The sequence below is a fragment of the Chenopodium quinoa genome, unplaced genomic scaffold, assembly GCF_001683475.1.
Source record: "Chenopodium quinoa cultivar QQ74 unplaced genomic scaffold, ASM168347v1, whole genome shotgun sequence".
NCBI lineage: Eukaryota > Viridiplantae > Streptophyta > Magnoliopsida > Caryophyllales > Amaranthaceae > Chenopodium > Chenopodium quinoa.
The window spans coordinates 1,390,219-1,410,107 of NW_018744991.1; the positions used below are offsets into that span (position 1 = coordinate 1,390,219).

Genomic DNA, 19,889 nt, shown 5'->3' on the forward strand with positions numbered 1-19,889 from the left:
CCGTCAATACTTTTTTTTTCTCTTCCATTTTTTTTTCTTTCTTGAAAAAGCTAAATATTGACTGCAAAGTACTTTTATATCGTACATTATCTTAAGGTACATATAGCTAATCTTAAGGAAATCAAATATTAACCTTGTATATATGTGATTACTCCGTCTAATTACAAAATCCACTAAATTTTATTGTAGATATGAATTTCCTTTTGTTTATATTGTTTTAATTTTTGTAGTTTGGTTTATGTTAATACCAAGATTTTACATATTTTAAGTGATGACGTGACTTGAAAATGTGTACAAATGTACAATTATAAATTCTTTTTGTTATATCCGTGCATCGCACGGGAGCTAATCTAGTTAACTAACAAAAGTGTAGCTAGTTGCCTGGGTATCAAACCAAAAAAAGTTGATTTTTTTTTAAACGCATTTGTGTTATGGAAACTCATGCCACATAAGGAATGAGAGATAAATTGAAAGTAGATAATCCAGGCAAATTTAAACGAATCAACTGACACCATTGATAATAATGTATTATAGAACTACATCAATCGATTAAAGGCACATATACCATAATCATTACAAGGATTCTTTTTACTCATTATTATCGGAGGATATGAGGATGTATCATCTAATTATATACCCCATTAAAAGAAGCATACAAATAAACTACATTTTCACTCCATTTGATCTTCAAGAAAGAAGGTGTCACAAATACAACTACATACTTTCACTACATAATAAGTGTAAACCGAGTACAAGAAAACAATGGCAATTTAAACCAACAATGACAATTGATGTATGTTGTGAATAAGTCGTATCAAAATCTCTTAAACTAACGTTAACGTTGACTTCAATCACGAACGTTTATAGACGGATGTTTATAAATTGTGAACAAACGACGTTCTTCCATCAATTTGTCCAACGCTCGTTGACATGACAATAATCAATCATTCTCACTCACTTATTGTAAATGTACCAAAACAACCCCGAGTAAATGTTGAAAATGTCACTTATACCCTGTTGATTGCTGTAAAATGAAAATCAATTAGACCTCCTTGTATTTACTGCTCTTCGCACCTAAAAAAACAACTTCAACAACATTTAAAATCGATGAATTTCTAATTGACTGCAATTCTACAAACAATCTCTAATTCATTGTCCTATTACCTAGCTAAAAAAACGAATACTTCAAAAAAAATAAAAACACCTGGAATATCATTTCCCCTTCTTTCTAACACACATTTGTCTCCTTCTCCAAGAACCCTAATTTCAGCTGATCTCATCTCACCCAACAAAAATCCAATTTTCCCCAAATCAATTGAATTCAATCCAAAATCTGAAAATCACATTCACCCCACTCACTCTTTCTCTCTCCTCTTACAGTCATTGCTGTCGCCCTCAATCGCGACTTTCTTCCACCACTACCCACAATTCTTCCCCCCTTTTTTCCCCACTTTTTTTTTTTTCTCTCTCCCCTTTTCTTTTTCCATATAAATTAGGGCATCTTTTAGTGTTCCAAGAGATGACTTCTTCTTCTTCTATCAATAATATTAATAACCCAGAACCTGATTCTTCTACCCCACCTCCTCAACCTGCTTCTGAAGTTGTTGCTGTTGATTCTGAGAAATTTGAAGCTGAAGAAGAAGCTTTCATGGAGAAATCTGATGATCCAATGGATGATGATTCTGTTAATAGTCATCCTGCTACTGTTTTTTCTATCAAATTGAACCAACCTCGCTCTAATTTGCTTCATAAAATGAGTGTTCCTGATCTTTGTCGCAATTTTAGGTATTTCCCTCTTTTTTACTCTACTTCAGTTGCAGCATTTATTTTTAATTGAACTCATTTTTGGAATATACTTCTTAAATGGGTTTAGTTTTATTTGGGGTTTATGCTCTATAATTTTGTTTTTAAGGTAGTTTATTTGAGTGTGATTTATTAATGATTGATGATTTTAGGTGTTGCCCTTTATTTAATTTGCCTCATTTGTATCAGTTTTAGCATTTACTTGTTGAAATATGAAATGGGTTTTTATTTATTTTTATTCTTTGAGTATACTCTATAATCTAGTTTTTAAGGGAGTTTATTTTGGTGTGATTGATAAAAGATGCTAAAGTAGATGTGTCTGGTTGTTTGTTCGATGAAGATGATGTATAATACGAGTATTAGCGAGATAGTTTACTGTTTATTTACCGAGGCAGCTTCTCATGGTGTATAAGGGTCGTTACAATTTCTTGGACTTTTGGAAATATGCTGATTGAGTTGGTGGGGCACTGGAAACTATCAATTGAGTTGCTTATGGGACCAATTTGCTGATTGCCAAAATGGGATTGGGTCTAAATTTGTTTTATACTTCGTATATAGGGTTAACACATGTAATCTAGATGGATTATCGTATTAAACAATATGCAATTTGCTGATTACTGAAAACGGTCCTGATCCTATTTCAGTTATAAACGTGGAACCTCATGTGATTATAATTGATCATCTTGTTAAAGATTTAAGGCTTTTGATTTTTGTGCTAGATATATTTGGCAACTTTTTTGTTGTTGTAATCTTCCCTTTTGTTGGTGTTCTAGGCTGTTGAGGAAGGTTGGTAATTAATAGTGAACTTCAAGAGTAGTAATAATGATATGGACTTAATATCTAGTCGACATTGTCAAATTCTTTATTCCATTATAATTTTGTAATCGACAAGTCAGGTTTTGATTTGTTGTTTGTTTGGCAAATTAGGCCTTTGCTTTATAGCTTTATCTCTTTCAATACTTACCCAGACTATGTTGTTTTCTGTTCTTAAAGTGCTGTTGCCTGGTGTGGGAAGCTGAATGCAGTAGCATGTGCTTCAGAAACTTGTGCAAGAATTCCAAGGTTAGCTAACTTAGCTTATTGTTAAATTCTTTATTTTGGCTCTTTTTTTATAGTTTGTCACCTTTAGCTGTTATTCTGACCGTCATATTAGTGGAGTGTTCTCTACCAGTCACTTTATGTTGAGATGGTCAACTATTCCTTGTATTTGAAAATGAAGAGGATGAGATGGAAAGAAACCTTTATCTAGTTAATTTATCATGTTGACGATTGTCAATAAGCTTCACTAGCACATTGAAATGACAGACCTTAACCTTTTATTAAGATTCCAGCACATAGTTATCTTATTCATAACTGCAAACTGAATGGGTGTAAGAATTGAGGTTTATATACTTACTGATTTTATTATAGATGATGAAATAAAGGAATCCTCCTTACCCCTTGTGGAAAAACCCAGTGTTTTTTTTTGAAGGAGGAAGGAGTTTGATTTTGTTTATCAATAAGGGGCATGATAATTGTTAATTTGTTGGTATGGCATTCTTTAACTCTTTCAGTCTTCATGTCATCCTTCTTTTCCTTCCTCTTAGAATATTATTCTTAGCATAAGTGCTACAAAATTTCTTTTGCACCTTCATTTTGCACTTTGCCTTTGAACAAGGAGGAAGAGTTGATTTCCAAAGTCAATTCTGACTTGACCCTTTCGATCCTCATTTTTGTCTTCTTTCCTCTCCTGGAATATTACTTTTTTATATAGATGCTACCAATTTACTTTCACATCTTTGTTTCACACTGTCTTTGAAAGTGCTATTTATCGAAATTGTCTTCTTACACGAGAAGACCTGTAAGGAATATTACAGTCATTGGATATGACTGTTTATTCATAAAAAGTGTTGGTGCATCAGCTATGCACTCTATCATATCCTGAATATCATCTATTTTACTCGGACTCAGGAATAAAGTTGCTGCCTGGATCATGGATTTTCATGTAATGAGGGCAGTGACATGTCTGTGCTTGTAGGGACACATAAATTGTTTCAGGGACTTGGTCAATTGTTTTACTCTACCAGAAGTCAATTAGAATCAAATCTGCAAAATAAAGAAGTGAATGGTTCTGTAATGCATCCTGTTTTATTAGGCTGGAAAATCTAAGCCACATCAAGTTGTTTATTGTTTGTGCCACATGCAGTTATCCAATCGGGTTCCTTTTTCTGGCAGTTTAAATGCCATGGCAGAGAGGAAAAAAAAAAAAAAAGAGAGTATTTTGATGTTATTGGGTTAATTTATTTTCAATAAAAATTTGTGTCTGCAAAAGAAATATACTCCTTTCATCCCATATTGTTTCTCCCATTTGGGTGTCCCAAAATAATCTTCCTATTTCCTTTTATTCCCATTTTTGGGCACTATGAAAAGTCCAAATTGCCTTCATTTTTTTTGGTTTTTATTTACTCAACTACCTAAAATACCCTCATGTTTTCTCTACATATTTGTGCCTCCACTCATGTGCGTGTACTTTTTTCTTTTTCATGTACTTATTATTTGTGCCTCACTCACATTTTCTGTACTTTTCTCTCTTTTTAATGCACTTCATGTACTTCCTCCTCCCATTTCTTAATTCCCGTGAAATTTGGCAAATGGGAAAAACAATATGGGACAGAGGGAGTAGAAAAGAAAATGAGGAGGGGTGGGGGTGGGTGCTAGGTAGGAAGGGGACAGATGGACCCACCTGAAATTCATGGAGTGATCTGCTGTATGTTGTGCAGATGTTGGGTCTCTGAATCTGGACCAGATGCAAGATTGTTGTTTGATTAGGTATCCGTGGTTAACATAAAGAATATAAGAGAGCTGCTTTTACCCTGGCATTATTGACTTTCCCTGGGCCTCCCAGTTCACATATAGGAAAAATGCCAAACCTGATGTATCACTGATCGGTGGATTGTGAATATTGAACAATTTCTTATAAACTTCACTGTTGTTTTTGATTTTTTTATATTAAATGGTCTAAGAATTTTTTGTTAGTGCCTTGACAGCTGAGAATCTGTTTTGAGTAATAATTTGAGCTTTTTTCTTTAATTTATATCTGATTAGAAATGTTGCTCTGATGCTGCTGATCTACTTTAACGTTGTAGCTCCAGTGCCAATCCGCCATTCTGGATCCCTATACACATAGTTATTCCAGAGCGTCCCACCGAGAGTGCTGTATTCAATGTCATAGCAGGTATTATTACTGAGCTGCTGATTTAATTACTTTGATTGATTTTAGGTTTCCTCTAGTGATTTTGCTTTTGTTTAAATGATATCTGGTGGATGTTAATAGATTAGATCCGAGATGTAGTTTGTCATTTATTTTATTTTTTCTTAATTTGTAAATGTCATTCTGATTCCTTGACATTCTTCCTGTATTATTATTGCTACTTTGAGATTTTCATTTTGCCCTATAAGTTATTCAGAACTTTTCATTTGCTCCCTTACACTAAACAAATGTTAAGTCATGCTATTTTCTAGTTCATTTAAGGTCTAATTTACAATGGCTAGACTCTAGATGAAAGTACTCTTTAGTGAGTAGTGACTTGATTCAAGTGGTTTTTTGACAATGTTTTTAGCCTCAACAAAAATTTTGATATTTACAAATTACAAGAATATTTCAATTGATTTTGAAAATCTATAAACACAGGGAAAAGAGTTATGTATTATTTTGAGAGCCCAAGGGTCTTTTTGTTTTTTTTTTTTTTTTATTATCCTTAAAGACAAAAATAAACTGGATTAACGTGACTTAGTGCTGTGTGTGTGTGTGGGGAGGGGGGGTTAAATATTAGAAGTTCTGCAAATTAATAAAACGTCTTTTTTCATCCTGACCCCTTGACAATTGGCCTAGTTTTATCTCAGTGCCCAAAGATTTGAAGAATATTAATGAATGTCTTTTCTTATCTTGACCCCTTGACAATTGGCCTAGTTTCATCCCAATTCCCAAAGATTTGAAGAGTATCATCTCATAAAATTTGCAGAGCTTCTATTGATTAACCCCCAAATTCTTAGAAGCTCTGCAAATTAATAAAATGTATTTTCTCATCATGACCCCTTGACAACTGAGAAAAGGAACTCTAGCCTTACCTTGGTGGAAAATACAAGCAAACCACAATAAACATACCCCATAAATCCTTCATCTCCCCACTCTCTTTCACCTTTTGTTCATTGCTTAAACACATTTTTTCAATGGAACTGAATCATTTCAAACACGGTCCTCATCTTTGGATGGTATTACTTTTTCTTTGAAGCCATGTTAAATTGTGATGCTTTGGTATAACCTGTTTTGAACATCATATGCAGATTGTCCCCGCGATTCAGTTCAGTTTATTGAATGGTCTCCGCCTTGTTGTCCGCGGGCATTATTAATCGCAAACTTCTATGGAAGAGTAACAATTTGGTCGCAGCCGACACAGGTTAGATTACCCATTGAATCCTTGGGAGTAGTTTGTTTTTCTTTCATTGTCTTATTTTCTTACTCAAACTTCTTATATTGGCTTAAGTCCTCTTCTTATAAAAAATGTGTATTTGTTTATGTATCTGGTGATTCTATTGAATTCCATTATTATGTTTTTTTTTTTTTTTTTTTTTTGCCTTTCAAGTGCTTTATGAGACCCTAATAAAATTCTAATCAGGGGCCAGCTAACCTAGTGCGAGATGCTAGTTCCTGGCAGCGTGAACATGAATGGAGGCAAGATATTGCAGTTGTAACAAAGTGGCTCTCTGGTGCTTCTCCGGTAATTAATCTTCCTATGTGTTTAGTAGTCATTTTATGGTTAATACTTTTGCTTTGTGATGTTCCTGATGCACTACATGTAATCCATTTCTAGAGTGAAACCAGAGAGTTTCAACTACTGGGAAAAAAGAGCAATTACTGTACCCAATAAATGAAAAATGTTGGGTCTTAAAGGGTTTTAACAATTGCTGGATAGTGACATCCATTGATGATTTCTATGCAATTTACCATTACCTTTTCCGGGGATTGGAAGGATATCAATCACCTTTTCTTTCCATCGGCCATGTACATATAGAAGTTTCTAATATTCATGTGGTTTTTGCATAATTGCTAAATGTGTCTATTTGATGTCTTGAATTATTTTCCAAATTTGGCTTAATAAACTCATTGCTTTCTAATTACTGCTAGAATGCCAATTTGACGAGTTAATAGGAAAAATAGGAAAAAAGAGATGACTTTATCTGTGAGGCCATAATAAATAAAAAAGGAAGATTGACAAAGGAGGATTCTGTAAAAAGCTGTAAATGTTGAACTAGTGTAAATATTTCATAAGATGTGCTAATGTACCCATGTCATCTCGGACAAGCACCTGTACCTGATAACTGCACCCAAATCCATCAGCTAGCATAGGTCTTTAGTTTGTATAAGTGTTCTTCTGTTGGTTGTCAGCTTGTAACATGCTTGCTATATCACTCCAGTTCTTAATTTTCATAACATCAGGCTTACCACTTGCATTGATGAAAGTCTAGTTTATAGGTACTTCTATGCATTTGAGCACAAGTATGATATTGAACAGTTTGTCTTTCTCTTCCTGACAGATTGTCGGTATTTTATAAGTGATGTGTAGGTTTTAAAAATTCTCTACGTCTTGGAGGCTTGGTTTGTTGATTTTTGTTTTATCTAAGCTGTCGGTATCTTCGTTCTTTTTATCCTACTTGTTTAATTATCTTATGCTGCTATAGCAATAGACTTCTAATGTAGTTTAGCTTGCTGTTATATGCTTTGAGATGTATGTCATTATGTCACCCTTAACTGTCAGAGTGGGAATTTCTATTCTCGTCATTTCTGGTATCAGTCCAGTGTCTGTGCAAACATAATCTTGGTTATCAATTCTTCTTCTTACACCCCTTTAAAATAATTTTTTTGAGAATCTGTTCTGTTTTCCTGTTGTCATCTATATAAGGATAAATACTTTCCCTACTTTCTGGATGATGGATTTTTGGTCATTATGTGTCGTCAACTGTTTGAAGATCAGATACTTCTTTAACCTATATTTTGGTCACAATGTTTAGTCAACTGTTTGAAGTTCTGATACTTCTTTAACCTATATTTTGGTCCCTGCCTGACTTTTTACTTATCCTTGATCAGTATAGGTGGCTTTCTGCAAAATCCAATAATTCTACAAGCTTGAAGTCAACTTTTGAGGAAAAGTTCCTTCCTCAACTTCCACAAACTTCAGGTTGGTTGAGTATTGCCCATTACAATTTTTGCCTGACATGTCTGTTGATTTTTGTGTGGAAAATCTTGTTGGTAGGTAACTATGTTTGTAGTTGAGGATATATTGTCCGGTGAGCAGTATGCTATAAATTTATCATTCTTTACTTCTATAGATGGTTGTGTTATTGGAAGGTACAAAACTAGGCGTTAATCATGATATTGCCTATTGTTTTGGCATAGAAAGTTGTTTCCTCTTCGGATACTTCCATTCCATTTAAATTTGGAGCATACTTGTTAACTTGCACGATTGCACTCTATTTTTTTTTAATTGTTTATATCATCCCATCTCTGATGAACTAAGTATGCATGTGATTGTATTATACTAGTATGCGTCCTACTTTTGCCATAGAATTTCTGCTTTTGGTTTACCTTTCAGCAATGTGAGTAAAATCAACTTCTCTCTAAAACTTGTGATATTCAATCATGAGTCAGACTTTATTAGCTATAATTAGATACTATAAATAAATCTGTTTATTTCTATAACGACTTTTGCTTATTAGAATGTCTTTAAATGGCTGGAAAACTGCATATTCAAGGCTGTTTCTAGGAAGATTTTTTCCCCATCTCTCTGGGCCTTATACAGAGCATGATAGCTTTTAGTATTGAGCCAAGTCTCAAGCTATTATTATGCTTGAAGAAAGTCGGTTCCTTGAGACATCTGTTCTAGTACATGTGTCGTGGCTCTGAACAACATTACTTAGGTGAATTAAATAAGTTCAATTACTTGGAGTTTTATTTGTGGCTTACTTTTATTGTCTCAATCTTGTTTAGGGTAGCATCTGGCTTTTTTCTAAGTTGAAGAATTTGGTTGTGTGTATTTGCATTGCTCTTCTGCACTTTTTAGTCAAGACATTGGTTTAAATTTTTGATATGCAGTTTCTCTATTTTACTTGTCTTCTCAGCTAGGTGGCCGAATATTCTTTGTGTATGTTCTGTATTTTCTTCTGGATCTGTCCAACTTCACTGGTCTCATTGGCCACCTCGAGACGGTGCATCAGCGAAGTGGTTTTGCACCAGCAAAGGGCTCTTGGGGGCTGGACCCAGCGGGATCATGGCAGCTGATGCAATTGTGACCGACTCAGGAGCCATGCATGTTGCAGGTGTCCCTATTGTAAATCCATCAACAGTAGTTGTCTGGGAGGTCACTCCAGGACCTGGAAATGGATTTGAATCAACTCCAAAGACTACAATAAGCAATGCAGTCCCTCCTTCTGTCAATCCCCCTAGTTGGTCAGGGTTCGCCCCCCTTGCAGCTTATTTGTTTGACTGGCAAGAATACTTCATATCAGAGGCAAAACAAGGGAAAAAACACTCAGATAAAGATTTTACTGAAAATGTATCACTGTATTGTTCACCAGTCTCAAATTTTTCGGCATATGTGAGTCCAGAGGCTGCATCACAATCAGCTGCAACCACTACGTGGGGTTCTGGTGTCACGGCTGTTTCATTTGATCCAACTCGCGGCGGTTCAGTTATTACAGTGGTGATAGTTGAGGGTATTGTACTTCAAACAATTTGTTATATTTGAGAATGCTTCCTTGTCTTGGGCTGTTGGATATTCTTGATATATGTTTGTTTTTCCTAGAGAATGCAGATTGATCATCATTAGATTTATGCTCTCCTTATTTGAAGAAACATTAGACTTTGTAGTTAGTATATTGTTTATATTATAAGCCATTAGCCTAACGCCCTGGATGTGGTTTTTGCCTACGGAGTGGGGTAGGTCTTAGATGTATATAATCATGCTTCTTGAAATTGCAGACATGCTTTCTATTGACCCTCATGATGATGTTGTCCCAGGAATTGTTGGTTAGCCATAGCTGAAGTTGTGCAGTGTTGATCAACATTACTATATACCTATTATCTCCCCTCTTGTAATGTTTTACTTGATTCTCTCTTGATTTAGCATTACTTGTGTATCACTGTTGAGATCTTGGGTCTTTATGGAGAGAGCTGTAGCATTTGAGTTTTGATATGCTTTCCATGAGTATTCCTAGATGGAACATATAACTAGATCTTAACCATAGTTTTGAAACATGTGACCTCTGATGTAGCCAAAGGCCTTTGTTTTCTAGTCTGAAATTATCCTATTCTGTTTGGATGGTAATATGCTTACCAAGCTTACATAAATTTTTAGTTTCATCGTCATTCGAAATTTAGCTGTCATATGTTGTCGCCGTTCTTGGTTTAATAGGTTTGTTGCTTTCGATTGATGGAATGTGAGTTTTCCTGGGAGAAAAAACACACTGTTCTTCCATGATATTTAATACACCAAGCAAGGAGCAATACTTTTTGACTTGATTGGATAACAAATTACAAAGTTATTCCAGGTCTAAGGTTGACATTCATAAAACCTAGTTTGAAAGTTGAGCTACCAGCTTGCATGAAATTGGTATGGGACATTAAAGACAAGCAACCCTCCCTGTGGTTCCAGTAAGATCTGGTCATTGGTTGGTTGTCAGTCGTCTGAGAGAAATGCAAGAGTGAGTAGAGTGAGGCATGAATGAGGGAGAGAGATTCACGACCAGCTTCTTTTAAGTGCTAGATCATTAGCATTGCTTCTTTTTAAATAAGGTATACTATTGGAAAGAATAACAAGCAAATTATAAACCCAGGCCGATTTGTGTTTTTGTATCCACTTTTTATTTCATACTGCTTGCTAAATGAGCTTGGAATTTTAGGTGTCTTGAGATATACTTGTTAAACATGTTGGTTAATTTGATAATGCATTTGTTGCATTGCTTTAGATCTTTGCTTCTCATGTAATCTGAGAATGATGTGTTTTATTCTTGTTTTGCAGGGCAGTACATGTCTCCATATGACCCAGATGAGGGTCCCTCAATCACAGGATGGAGAGTGCAGCGTTGGGATTCGTGTCTTAAACCTGTTGTCCTTCACCAGATATTTGGGAGTCCTTCCAATTTTGGAGGGCAGCCACCCATGCAAACTGTTTGGGATACAAAGGTCAACAAAAGCATCCCACCAACTGATGATTTTAAGTGTCAGCAAGTAGCATCAGCAGGACCAACTTCTGATGTTCAGCTCAAACCTGAGTCAGCTGGTGATAAGGAAAAAAAAGTCACATTTGATCACTTTAATATGCCCAGTGACGTTAGAACACTTGCTCGCATTGTATACGCTGCTCATGGCGGTGAAGTTGCTATTGCTTTTTTACGTGGTGGAATCCATATTTATTCAGGGCCAAACTTCACACCTGTTGATACATATCAGATTAATGTTGGCTCAGCCATAGCTGCTCCTGCTTTTTCTTCAACAAGCTGCTGCTCAGCTTCTGTATGGCATGATACATTTAAAGATTGCACTATGCTGAAGATAATCCGTGTTCTTCCACCTTCTGTTCCCAGTAATCAAGCAAAATCCAGTTCTCCTACCTGGGAACGTGCAATTGCAGAAAGGTAAACCGTAACTATGTATGCAATTTTTTTTGGAATTAGTCAGTCCCGCTCTCCTCCCTCTTTCTCGTTATGATTATCCCAACACACCTTGTCTTGATCTAAACACGAATGCCAAAAGAGCCTGTAGGTTCTGGAAGTACCCCCTTTTTCTGAATTGCTAACAAAAGCTGATGCAAGAAAGCATCCTTGAGATACTAGAATTTGGGCAAAGGGGGTAATGTTTGTGAATCACTACAATTTGAATTGTCAGTCTCGCAGTCTGGAGTAATGTTCATCTTGATTCTCTTTTCTTTTTGAGCAGGTTTTGGTGGAGTCTTTTGGTCGGAGTAGATTGGTGGGATGCTGTTGGGTGTACACAAAGTGCTGCTGAAGATGGAATTGGTATGAAAGTGTACTTTTCCTGAAAATACCTGAAAACAAAAAAGCCCCTAAAATTATTTTCTATAACTATTCATTTAGATCATAGAAGGTAGATGGAAAAAGTAGAATGTTAACTTGTCTGCTATTATATTCAAATTCTTTGATTGCAAGTTTTTCTAATGGTTCTGTATTCTGTTTATGTTTTATCTGAAGCTGTTTTGCTCGCTTTCCATTTTCAGTTTCCTTGAACAGTGTTATTGCTGTTTTGGATGCTGACTTCCATTCCTTGCCCTCTACTCAGCACAGACTGCAATATGGACCTGTATGTTGTTCCTTTTCTTTTTTCTAAACCATAATACCTTCCATTTTGTTGATAATTTCTTGTCCTCTACTGTTCATAGTTCGGGAGCGTTGGAACAGTCTAGCTTGTCTGTTCTGTGTATGCTATATTGACGATTGCAGCTGTTGCAAGATGTACTAGTCCAGTGTATATTATTGTCATTTCTGAATGGGTCTTTTTTTCACGAGTTTTTGTTGCAACTAGGTATAATTCATCTAGTCATTTGGTAGGGGTGCATGTTTATTGAAAGGTAGAAAGGGATTTAAAGTTGATTATATATATATGTGTTCCATATATTCCCCAACATGGTCATAATAATCAATTGATTTTGGTAATTTTATTCTGTTCAGCATTCTAGCTCTTCTATTATGTGTGGCTATTTGGTGATTGGTGCTATTGCATTATGTACGGGTCCGTTGCTCTTTGTATAGTCCTGTCATTTTCTTTTTGTTTAGGGGCCGTTTGGTTCGCAAAGGTGGAAGAAAATGGCATAAAGAAAGGGAAAGAGGGAGGAAGGAAAGCAAAAGCCTCATATGTCTTAAGTTGTTTGTTTTGAAATAAAGAAAGGGAAACATAAAATATTACTACCACCCTTCCATGGTTCCATCTACAACAACCACCACCACTACTCCTCCCCTCCACCACCATTTCACTCCCCCCTTATGCCAGATGCATCTAGGTTTTGTTCACGTGGTCTTTTGGTTGGGGATTGTAAAAGAGAAGGATTTAGAGTAAATTAATCAATTAACTATTACTAAAACAAGCCAACGCTGACATCATTCACCCCCTAAACTAGACACATGATTCTCTTATTAAAAAATTTCCCTCCAAATTTATCTATGATGTCAGCACTTTATTTATTTAATTTTTTTTTATATTTGTTTTGTTGATCAGCTTTAGATTTTTGTGGATGACTTCACGGAATAATCAGATTTGGTTCATGTAGCCGACCCGACTTATGGGATTAAGGCTTTGATTGATTGATTGATTGATTGAATGATTTTTTGATCAGCTTTAATATTTCAATTTCCTCTCCTATTTTATAGTTGCAGATAACAATGGCATGCTATTTGTTACGGAGTAGATAATAATGTCATTGCTGACATCATAAACAATTTACTTTGTATGACATTATCCTTATTAGTTTTTTTCCTTAAAAAATGAATGATATTATTCCTACATATTTTCTAAATCGTTCGACTCTTGGGTTTAACCTAGTCCTGTATTTATATATAGAGCTGTTAAATGAGGGGTTTGGGTTGGTGTATCAGATCAATTAGCTGGTTAGCCATGCTGATCTTCTCAGCCAGGCTAGTTTTGGACTCTTCTAATATTTCTGATAATTTCTTGTGGGATGGAAAATTTAATCTGTACTATTGTATTGCAGAGTCTTGACAGGATAAAATGCAGGCTGCTGGAAGGCACAAACGCTCAAGAAGTCAGAGCTATGGTTTTAGATATGCAAGCAAGGTTGTTATTAGATATGCTTGGGAAGGGGATTGAATCAGCATTGATAAATCCTTCAGCTTTGGTTTCTGAGCCTTGGCAGGCATCTGGCGAGATGTTGAATGCAATTGATTCTGAATCCATGGCTGTTGATCCAGCGCTGCATTTAAGTGTTCAGGTCTTAAACTTGTGCTAGCCATTATTATTAATCTGAAAATTTTCTTTACCTTCAAGATTAGCAGTCCCTAGTCCCTAAATTCTTGATAATTTGATAATATGGTGAAGCAAAATGGTCATTCCAAACTTTAAAGGCTCCCAAATTACTTTGTCTCTCTAAAGTTCAGAGCTTCTGGTACCTGGGCTTTTTTAAGGAAGTGATAACAAGGCCTTGCGAAGAATATGTTCATAATTCCATAATAGATTTATCTCAAGGACTTGATTGATTATTATTGCTCTATGATATCAGATCTCCTCAGAAAAATTCTGTTTACCATTGCAAACTTGGTAAAATGACATTCTTATTTATACTTCATTCGTTTCATATTAGAAGACACATTTCATTTAGGCACGTATGCCAATGCATACGTAAGAATGCAAATATCCTTGATTACCTATTAGCAAAATTTATATAAAATTGATATTTAAATACGTAAGAATGCAAATATCCTTGATTACATATTAGCAAAATTTATATAAAATTGATATTTAAAAAATAGATGTTGAGACAAATCTAACAAGACCCCACATGACTGTACTTTTTCTCAACATGAAATCACAAAACAAAGTCAAAGCAGAAGAGTGCACAAAGTCAAATTGTGTCATCTAATTTGAAACGGAGGAAGTGTATTGGTATGCTTTAGGAGCTTCGTATATTTTTTTTTCTTATGATTTGAAGAGGGGCAGGGTTACCCATTTTTGTTTTGCTCTTGTCAAGTACTGTTAAATTCAATGTTCTGAACAAATCTGGTCCAATAATATTTGTGATTCCACTCTAGATTTATTCTAATTGATGAAGAATTAATCAATTTTAACAAACATGAGAAGTTTCCAAGTCTGGCTTCAAGGCTGCTGAAAAAAATTTGATTCCTGTTAAAGTGATGCAATCAATCCCATTTATTTCTTTCATTCAGCTTATAACCATCAATATTTGAAAAATGCTCTGCTATATTTCTCAATTACCATGAACCTAATTGTGAGCATATAAATACAGGCCTATGTTGATGCTGTTCTAGATCTTGCTTCACATTTTATCACACGTCTACGTCGTTATGCAAGCTTTTGTCGCACATTAGCGAATCATGCTGTTCAAGCAGGAACCGGTGGGAACCGGAATTTGGTGGCTAGTCCTACACAGAGTTCTTCATCTCCTGCTCCAAGTCAGGGTGAGTGGTTGGAATTCTTCGTCAATGTGCTACCCTTCTAGCCCAATATATAAGTATCACTTATTTTTAAAATCAAGTTTAAGGTTGCTTTTCGCTAGGAGATCTTGAAAGTATCTCCAGTGGTCATGGAGAAATTTGACTGTAAAAGGTTGCCTTGACTGCTCTCTGGTACTGTATTAATCTTGCATTTCTCGCTTCCTACAAAATATTGGAATCAAACATGGGTATAAGTATGTGAAGACTGAATATTTATAACTATTTTTCTCCATTCTTCCAAATTGTGGTTTATGTAGACCAACTTTAACTTTTTCTTGCTTGGAGGGTGATGGGAATTTAGGATTAAAGTTTTGTCACTCTGAACCGTAAGCATATGTGGACTTAATGCACTGCTCCTCCCCTGTATATATATATATTATCTACCTGACTATCTTTGACTGAAAATATATTTGTTGTGCTGCTGCTTTCAGGAGCTCAAACCGGTACACCAAGCTCAACAGGAAACACCCAAATGCAGGCTTGGGTCCAAGGTGCTATTGCTAAGATTAGTGGTACACCAGATGGAGTTTCTAGTTCAACTCCTAACCCCTTGAGTGGGCCAACTTCATATATGCCAATCAGCATAAATACTGGAACTTTTCCTGGTACTCCTGCTGTCAGGCTTATAGGCGACTGCCATTTCCTGCATAGACTGTGCCAACTTTTGCTATTCTGCTTTTTTTTTCCGACGGACAAATCTATCCCGCTTCATCCCAAGCTCTCAGAGAATGGCTGATGCAAGTATGCAAAAGACCCAGCCCAATGTTGCAAGCAAGGTTGAAGAGAACCAGACAAAGTCCATGCCAGTATCAGGCAGGTTGGAAGATGCTCAGGGTGCTCGTAGCAATCAGTTAGTTGCTGGTGTCAAAGTCGAAGATGGTCCTGCCGGCAGAGTTAGAATGGGGACTGGTAATGCTGGTCAAGGATACACATATGAGGAGGTAAATGCTGCTTGAACTTCTAGTATATATATTCTGGCTTAATTATTGCTTCATCAGTTTTTTTTTTAATTTTTTTTTAAATTTTTTTTTACGTGCAACACACCTTTTATGTACGCAGTTTTAGGAGATGATTAGTGAAGGTAAACGAGCGATTTATCAAAATAATTTTAACACGAGGATTAGAGTAGGGTTAGGTATCATGTGTTAAAATTATTTTGAATAATTTGTCCGTTTACATTATATAATCTCGACCTCAAAGCGCGTGCCACAAGGCTGGGTTGCAAGTATATAAAAATGGAGGAAGTATGTTTTTTTAGACAAAACTTCAATTATTTTATCTGGAGATTGTTGGTCTAGCTTTCAAGTTTCTAAAATGAAGCTCAAGTTCAATCTGCTCTTGCTGTAGGTCAAAGTGCTGTTTCTGATACTGATGGATCTCTGTAAGAGAACAGCAGGCCTTGCGCACCCGTTGCCTGTTTCTCAAGTTGGAATGTCCAATATCCAGGTTCGGCTACACTATATTGATGGAAACTATACGGTATTGCCAGAGGTTGTTGAAGCATCACTTGGCCCACATATGCAGGTAGTCATTGTCTTCTCTTAACATTATCGTGATTCTGTTTTGGATCGAGCAGTGTACACTGCACACTGATAGAGCAATAAGAAGTGTTGAGTAAATCTTAATAAACTGCAAATCCCAAGTGCAAATAAACCAATATTCTTCATTGTATGTGACATAATTAAATTAAGAACCTGGGAAACCCTTATTATTTCTTGGTGACTTATCCCCTTGTAATTAAGTTGTTTGTATGAGGTAAAAAAGGGCGTGCTGCCTTCCAAAATTTTGGAAAATGGCAGCTTTGGGAGGGATTAAGAACATATTATGTGGAGACTATTTCTCTTGATCTGTTGATTGTGGTGGAAAGGAATGGAAAATATATCAGACTACAAATATGTCAGAGGATTCTTGTTTTTCTTTCATGGATACCTTTTATCCTTTTTGTTTTTACAAAAAGTTTACGCTTTTCTTTGGCTGTTTTTATTGATTTGAGATTAAGTAATTGACAGTCTATATGCCAAGGATGAAAATACAGTGAAGATATTGGCTGCTGAGGATTTAAATGCAGAATAAAATGAATGAAGTTTGTGTTTAATGGCCTTCAGCCTGACTAGGAGTTCTATTTAATAATGCTGCTGTTCTCTACTCTGTATCCTAGATCGTGACTTCATGAGCTGTTGCATCCCATTTCCTTCTTGGTTGTACTCATTTTTGGTACTCTCTGCAGAATATGCCTAGGCCTAGAGGTGCAGATGCTGCTGGTTTACTTCTACGTGAGTTGGAGCTCCACCCTCCTGCAGAAGAATGGCATCGTCGGAACATGTTTGGGGGTCCATGGTCTGATCTTGATGAAATGGGTTCTGTTGATGATAACCCTAAGCTAAACACTTCTGTTGATCCACTTGATTCAAGCTCAATGGAGAGTTGTGATGTTTCCTATGGAGTGCAGAGCCTATGGCCAAGGAAACGCAGGCTGTCTGAAAGGGATGCGGCTTTTGGCTTTAACACCTCAGTTGGTCTAGGAGCTTATCTTGGTATTATGGGATCTCGACGAGATGTGGTGACTGCTGTTTGGAAGACTGGTTTGGAGGGTGTTTGGTTCAAGGTATGCCTTCTTCATTTTTGTTCCTTATAAAGTTTCCGGGTATGATCCCAAAGTGAACTATAAATCATAATCTAGTACTCCTCCCATCCCAAAATAGCTTGAAAACTTTCTTTTTACACCCATCCCAAATTAGTTTGAATGCTTCCTGTTTGGTAGAAACTCCCCTATTTTTGTAATACCTCTCTTTTCACTTTTTTTTTTTTTACAAAAAAAGTAAAGACCCCATTTTCACATTGAATAAAAAAAAACACCCCACTGTCTTAATATAATTGCATATATTTACGGTTTACTCTATGATTCTGCATCTCTTCAAGATACCTACTCTTATTCACAAGTATGCTCTTTCTTCTAACATCTGTTAATTCCTTGCAGTGTATAAGGTGTTTGCGACAAACCTCGGCTCTTTCCTCAACAGGCTCTACTAATTCATCCAATCAGAATGAACGAGAGACATACTGGATAAGTCGCTGGGCTTATGGTTGCCCAATGTGTGGTGGAGCATGGGTTCGAGTGGTATAAACATTGTTAGTTAGGTAAACCATCGCTAACCTCGTTTATTTAAGGATCCGTTACTATTCAGAACTTATATAGATAATTTATCTTAACTCTTATTTATTTATAATATTTTTGAAATGAACATGTCGAAATTCATTAGAATTCACTCCAGCTGCATAAATAGTTCTTCATCTTTGTTTCCTGCTTCTTCTGCGCCATTCAATTTTGATTGGGAATCATGTTTTACAGACAATGTTATCTTGTTTATTTTGTCATGATTAATGCACCATTAGATGCATGATCTTGGCTCAGCAGATTTTGATATCAAATACTTTGTATTAGGTTCTTGCACCGTGCTCCGTAAAAAAATTCTAATTTGTGTATTTTGTCCGTGTTACAGGTTGTACATTCTTTTATTTACAGTCTGCTGACCAAATCAGCGTTTTCTCTCCATCAAAGAGGTCATGACAAAGCTTTTTTTAGCTGAGAAATGGGGATTGCTGGACGTTGTGAATATATGCATCCTAATTGTAGTGTTCACACTGGTGGATGATGAGAGGAAGATGTTTACATTGCCTGCATGCAAATAACCCTCTCGAGTCTTAGCGGTGAAGAAGATTGCAAGGATCTCAACCCTTGTTGAACAGAGTAACGAAGAGAGAGAACAAGTTTCTTTCAAGATCTTTAATCCAGAAGTGGTAGTTTCGGATGGATGCTGCTGCTGTCATTCTTTGAATATATGTTGGGTTCCTGTCAATGCTTTGGAGACCTGAAATCGAGATTTCAGTTGATGCGTTACTAATCAGCTGTAAGAATGGGATTAAAAGCTCGATCTCTTTGCAATGCAAGAGCTTATATTAATTGCAATTTTGTATAACTCTTACGTCTCTATTGATATGTATAGACTATAGTGCGTTACCAATTTTCTAGTTGATGTCAAAGAATTTTGGCCGTGTCAAGTGATGTATTCTTCAAACTGGAGTTTGAAATCACAGATGCAGTCAGTTTTACACTTTTACTCCCATTTGTTAACTGAGGACTACAAACTTGAGATTAAAAGTTGCAGAACTCAAATGATAAAAACTTTGGGATAATTTGAAGTAAATTAATTGATTGGAAATATGTCACCCTATGTCACCCTATGTCACCCATGCTTAAAGTTGTGTAATCCCCATTGAGTTGTTGCAATAAAAATGAATGCTCTAATACCCTAATTTGGCAACAACGGAAAGTATTCAATGTTTAGATTTGAAGGAAGAGATACAATTTCAACAAGCCAACATTTTTTGCTTAGATTGTCTGGTAATTGCATACAAAAAATTTGTCTTAAAATTGACTCACTTAAGTCATACTAATTCACCTATTAATTGCTTTTCGTACATTAAACCAATTTGTTTTTTATTTGATTCGAGAATGAACGGGTCATCCACATGATATTTTCATCGGGCTATCACTAATTCACTATGGCTCTTCACTTTTGAGGTTTCTTTGCGAGCATGTCCCCATTAATCTCCCCGAATAACAAACCATGTATATCCCATGGCATGGTTGTAAATAAGTTTTTAAATATGAATAAAAATAATAAATTTTGGAAAAACATCTTGCAAAACTAGAAAGTAGTCTGCCACGTGATATTGTAAAAAGTAACGCCTATGAGACGATGTGGGTTAAATTAACCTAGGGATTCTCTTCATCCTCCTTCTTCATTTCTCTACAATAATGGTGAAATCAACCAATCATCAAAACACTAGTA

General features: G+C 35.9%; 1 protein-coding gene across 1 annotated transcript; it reads left to right on the top strand.

Moving 5' to 3' along the window:
* The first annotated feature begins 913 nt into the window (after positions 1 to 913).
* Positions 914 to 19,245, top strand: LOC110706880 (mediator of RNA polymerase II transcription subunit 16-like). The gene is given in 18 exon segments (XM_021884860.1): positions 914 to 1,785; positions 2,797 to 2,865; positions 4,929 to 5,017; positions 6,127 to 6,239; positions 6,459 to 6,560; positions 7,928 to 8,018; positions 8,959 to 9,552; positions 10,857 to 11,472; positions 11,774 to 11,853; positions 12,072 to 12,154; positions 13,560 to 13,796; positions 14,829 to 15,000; positions 15,468 to 15,718; positions 15,720 to 15,977; positions 16,384 to 16,560; positions 17,264 to 17,641; positions 18,014 to 18,174; positions 18,537 to 19,245. Coding segments are annotated over 17 exon segments (3,723 nt in total). The 5' UTR covers positions 914 to 1,519; the 3' UTR covers positions 18,161 to 18,174; positions 18,537 to 19,245.
* Positions 19,246 to 19,889: the final 644 nt, after the last annotated feature.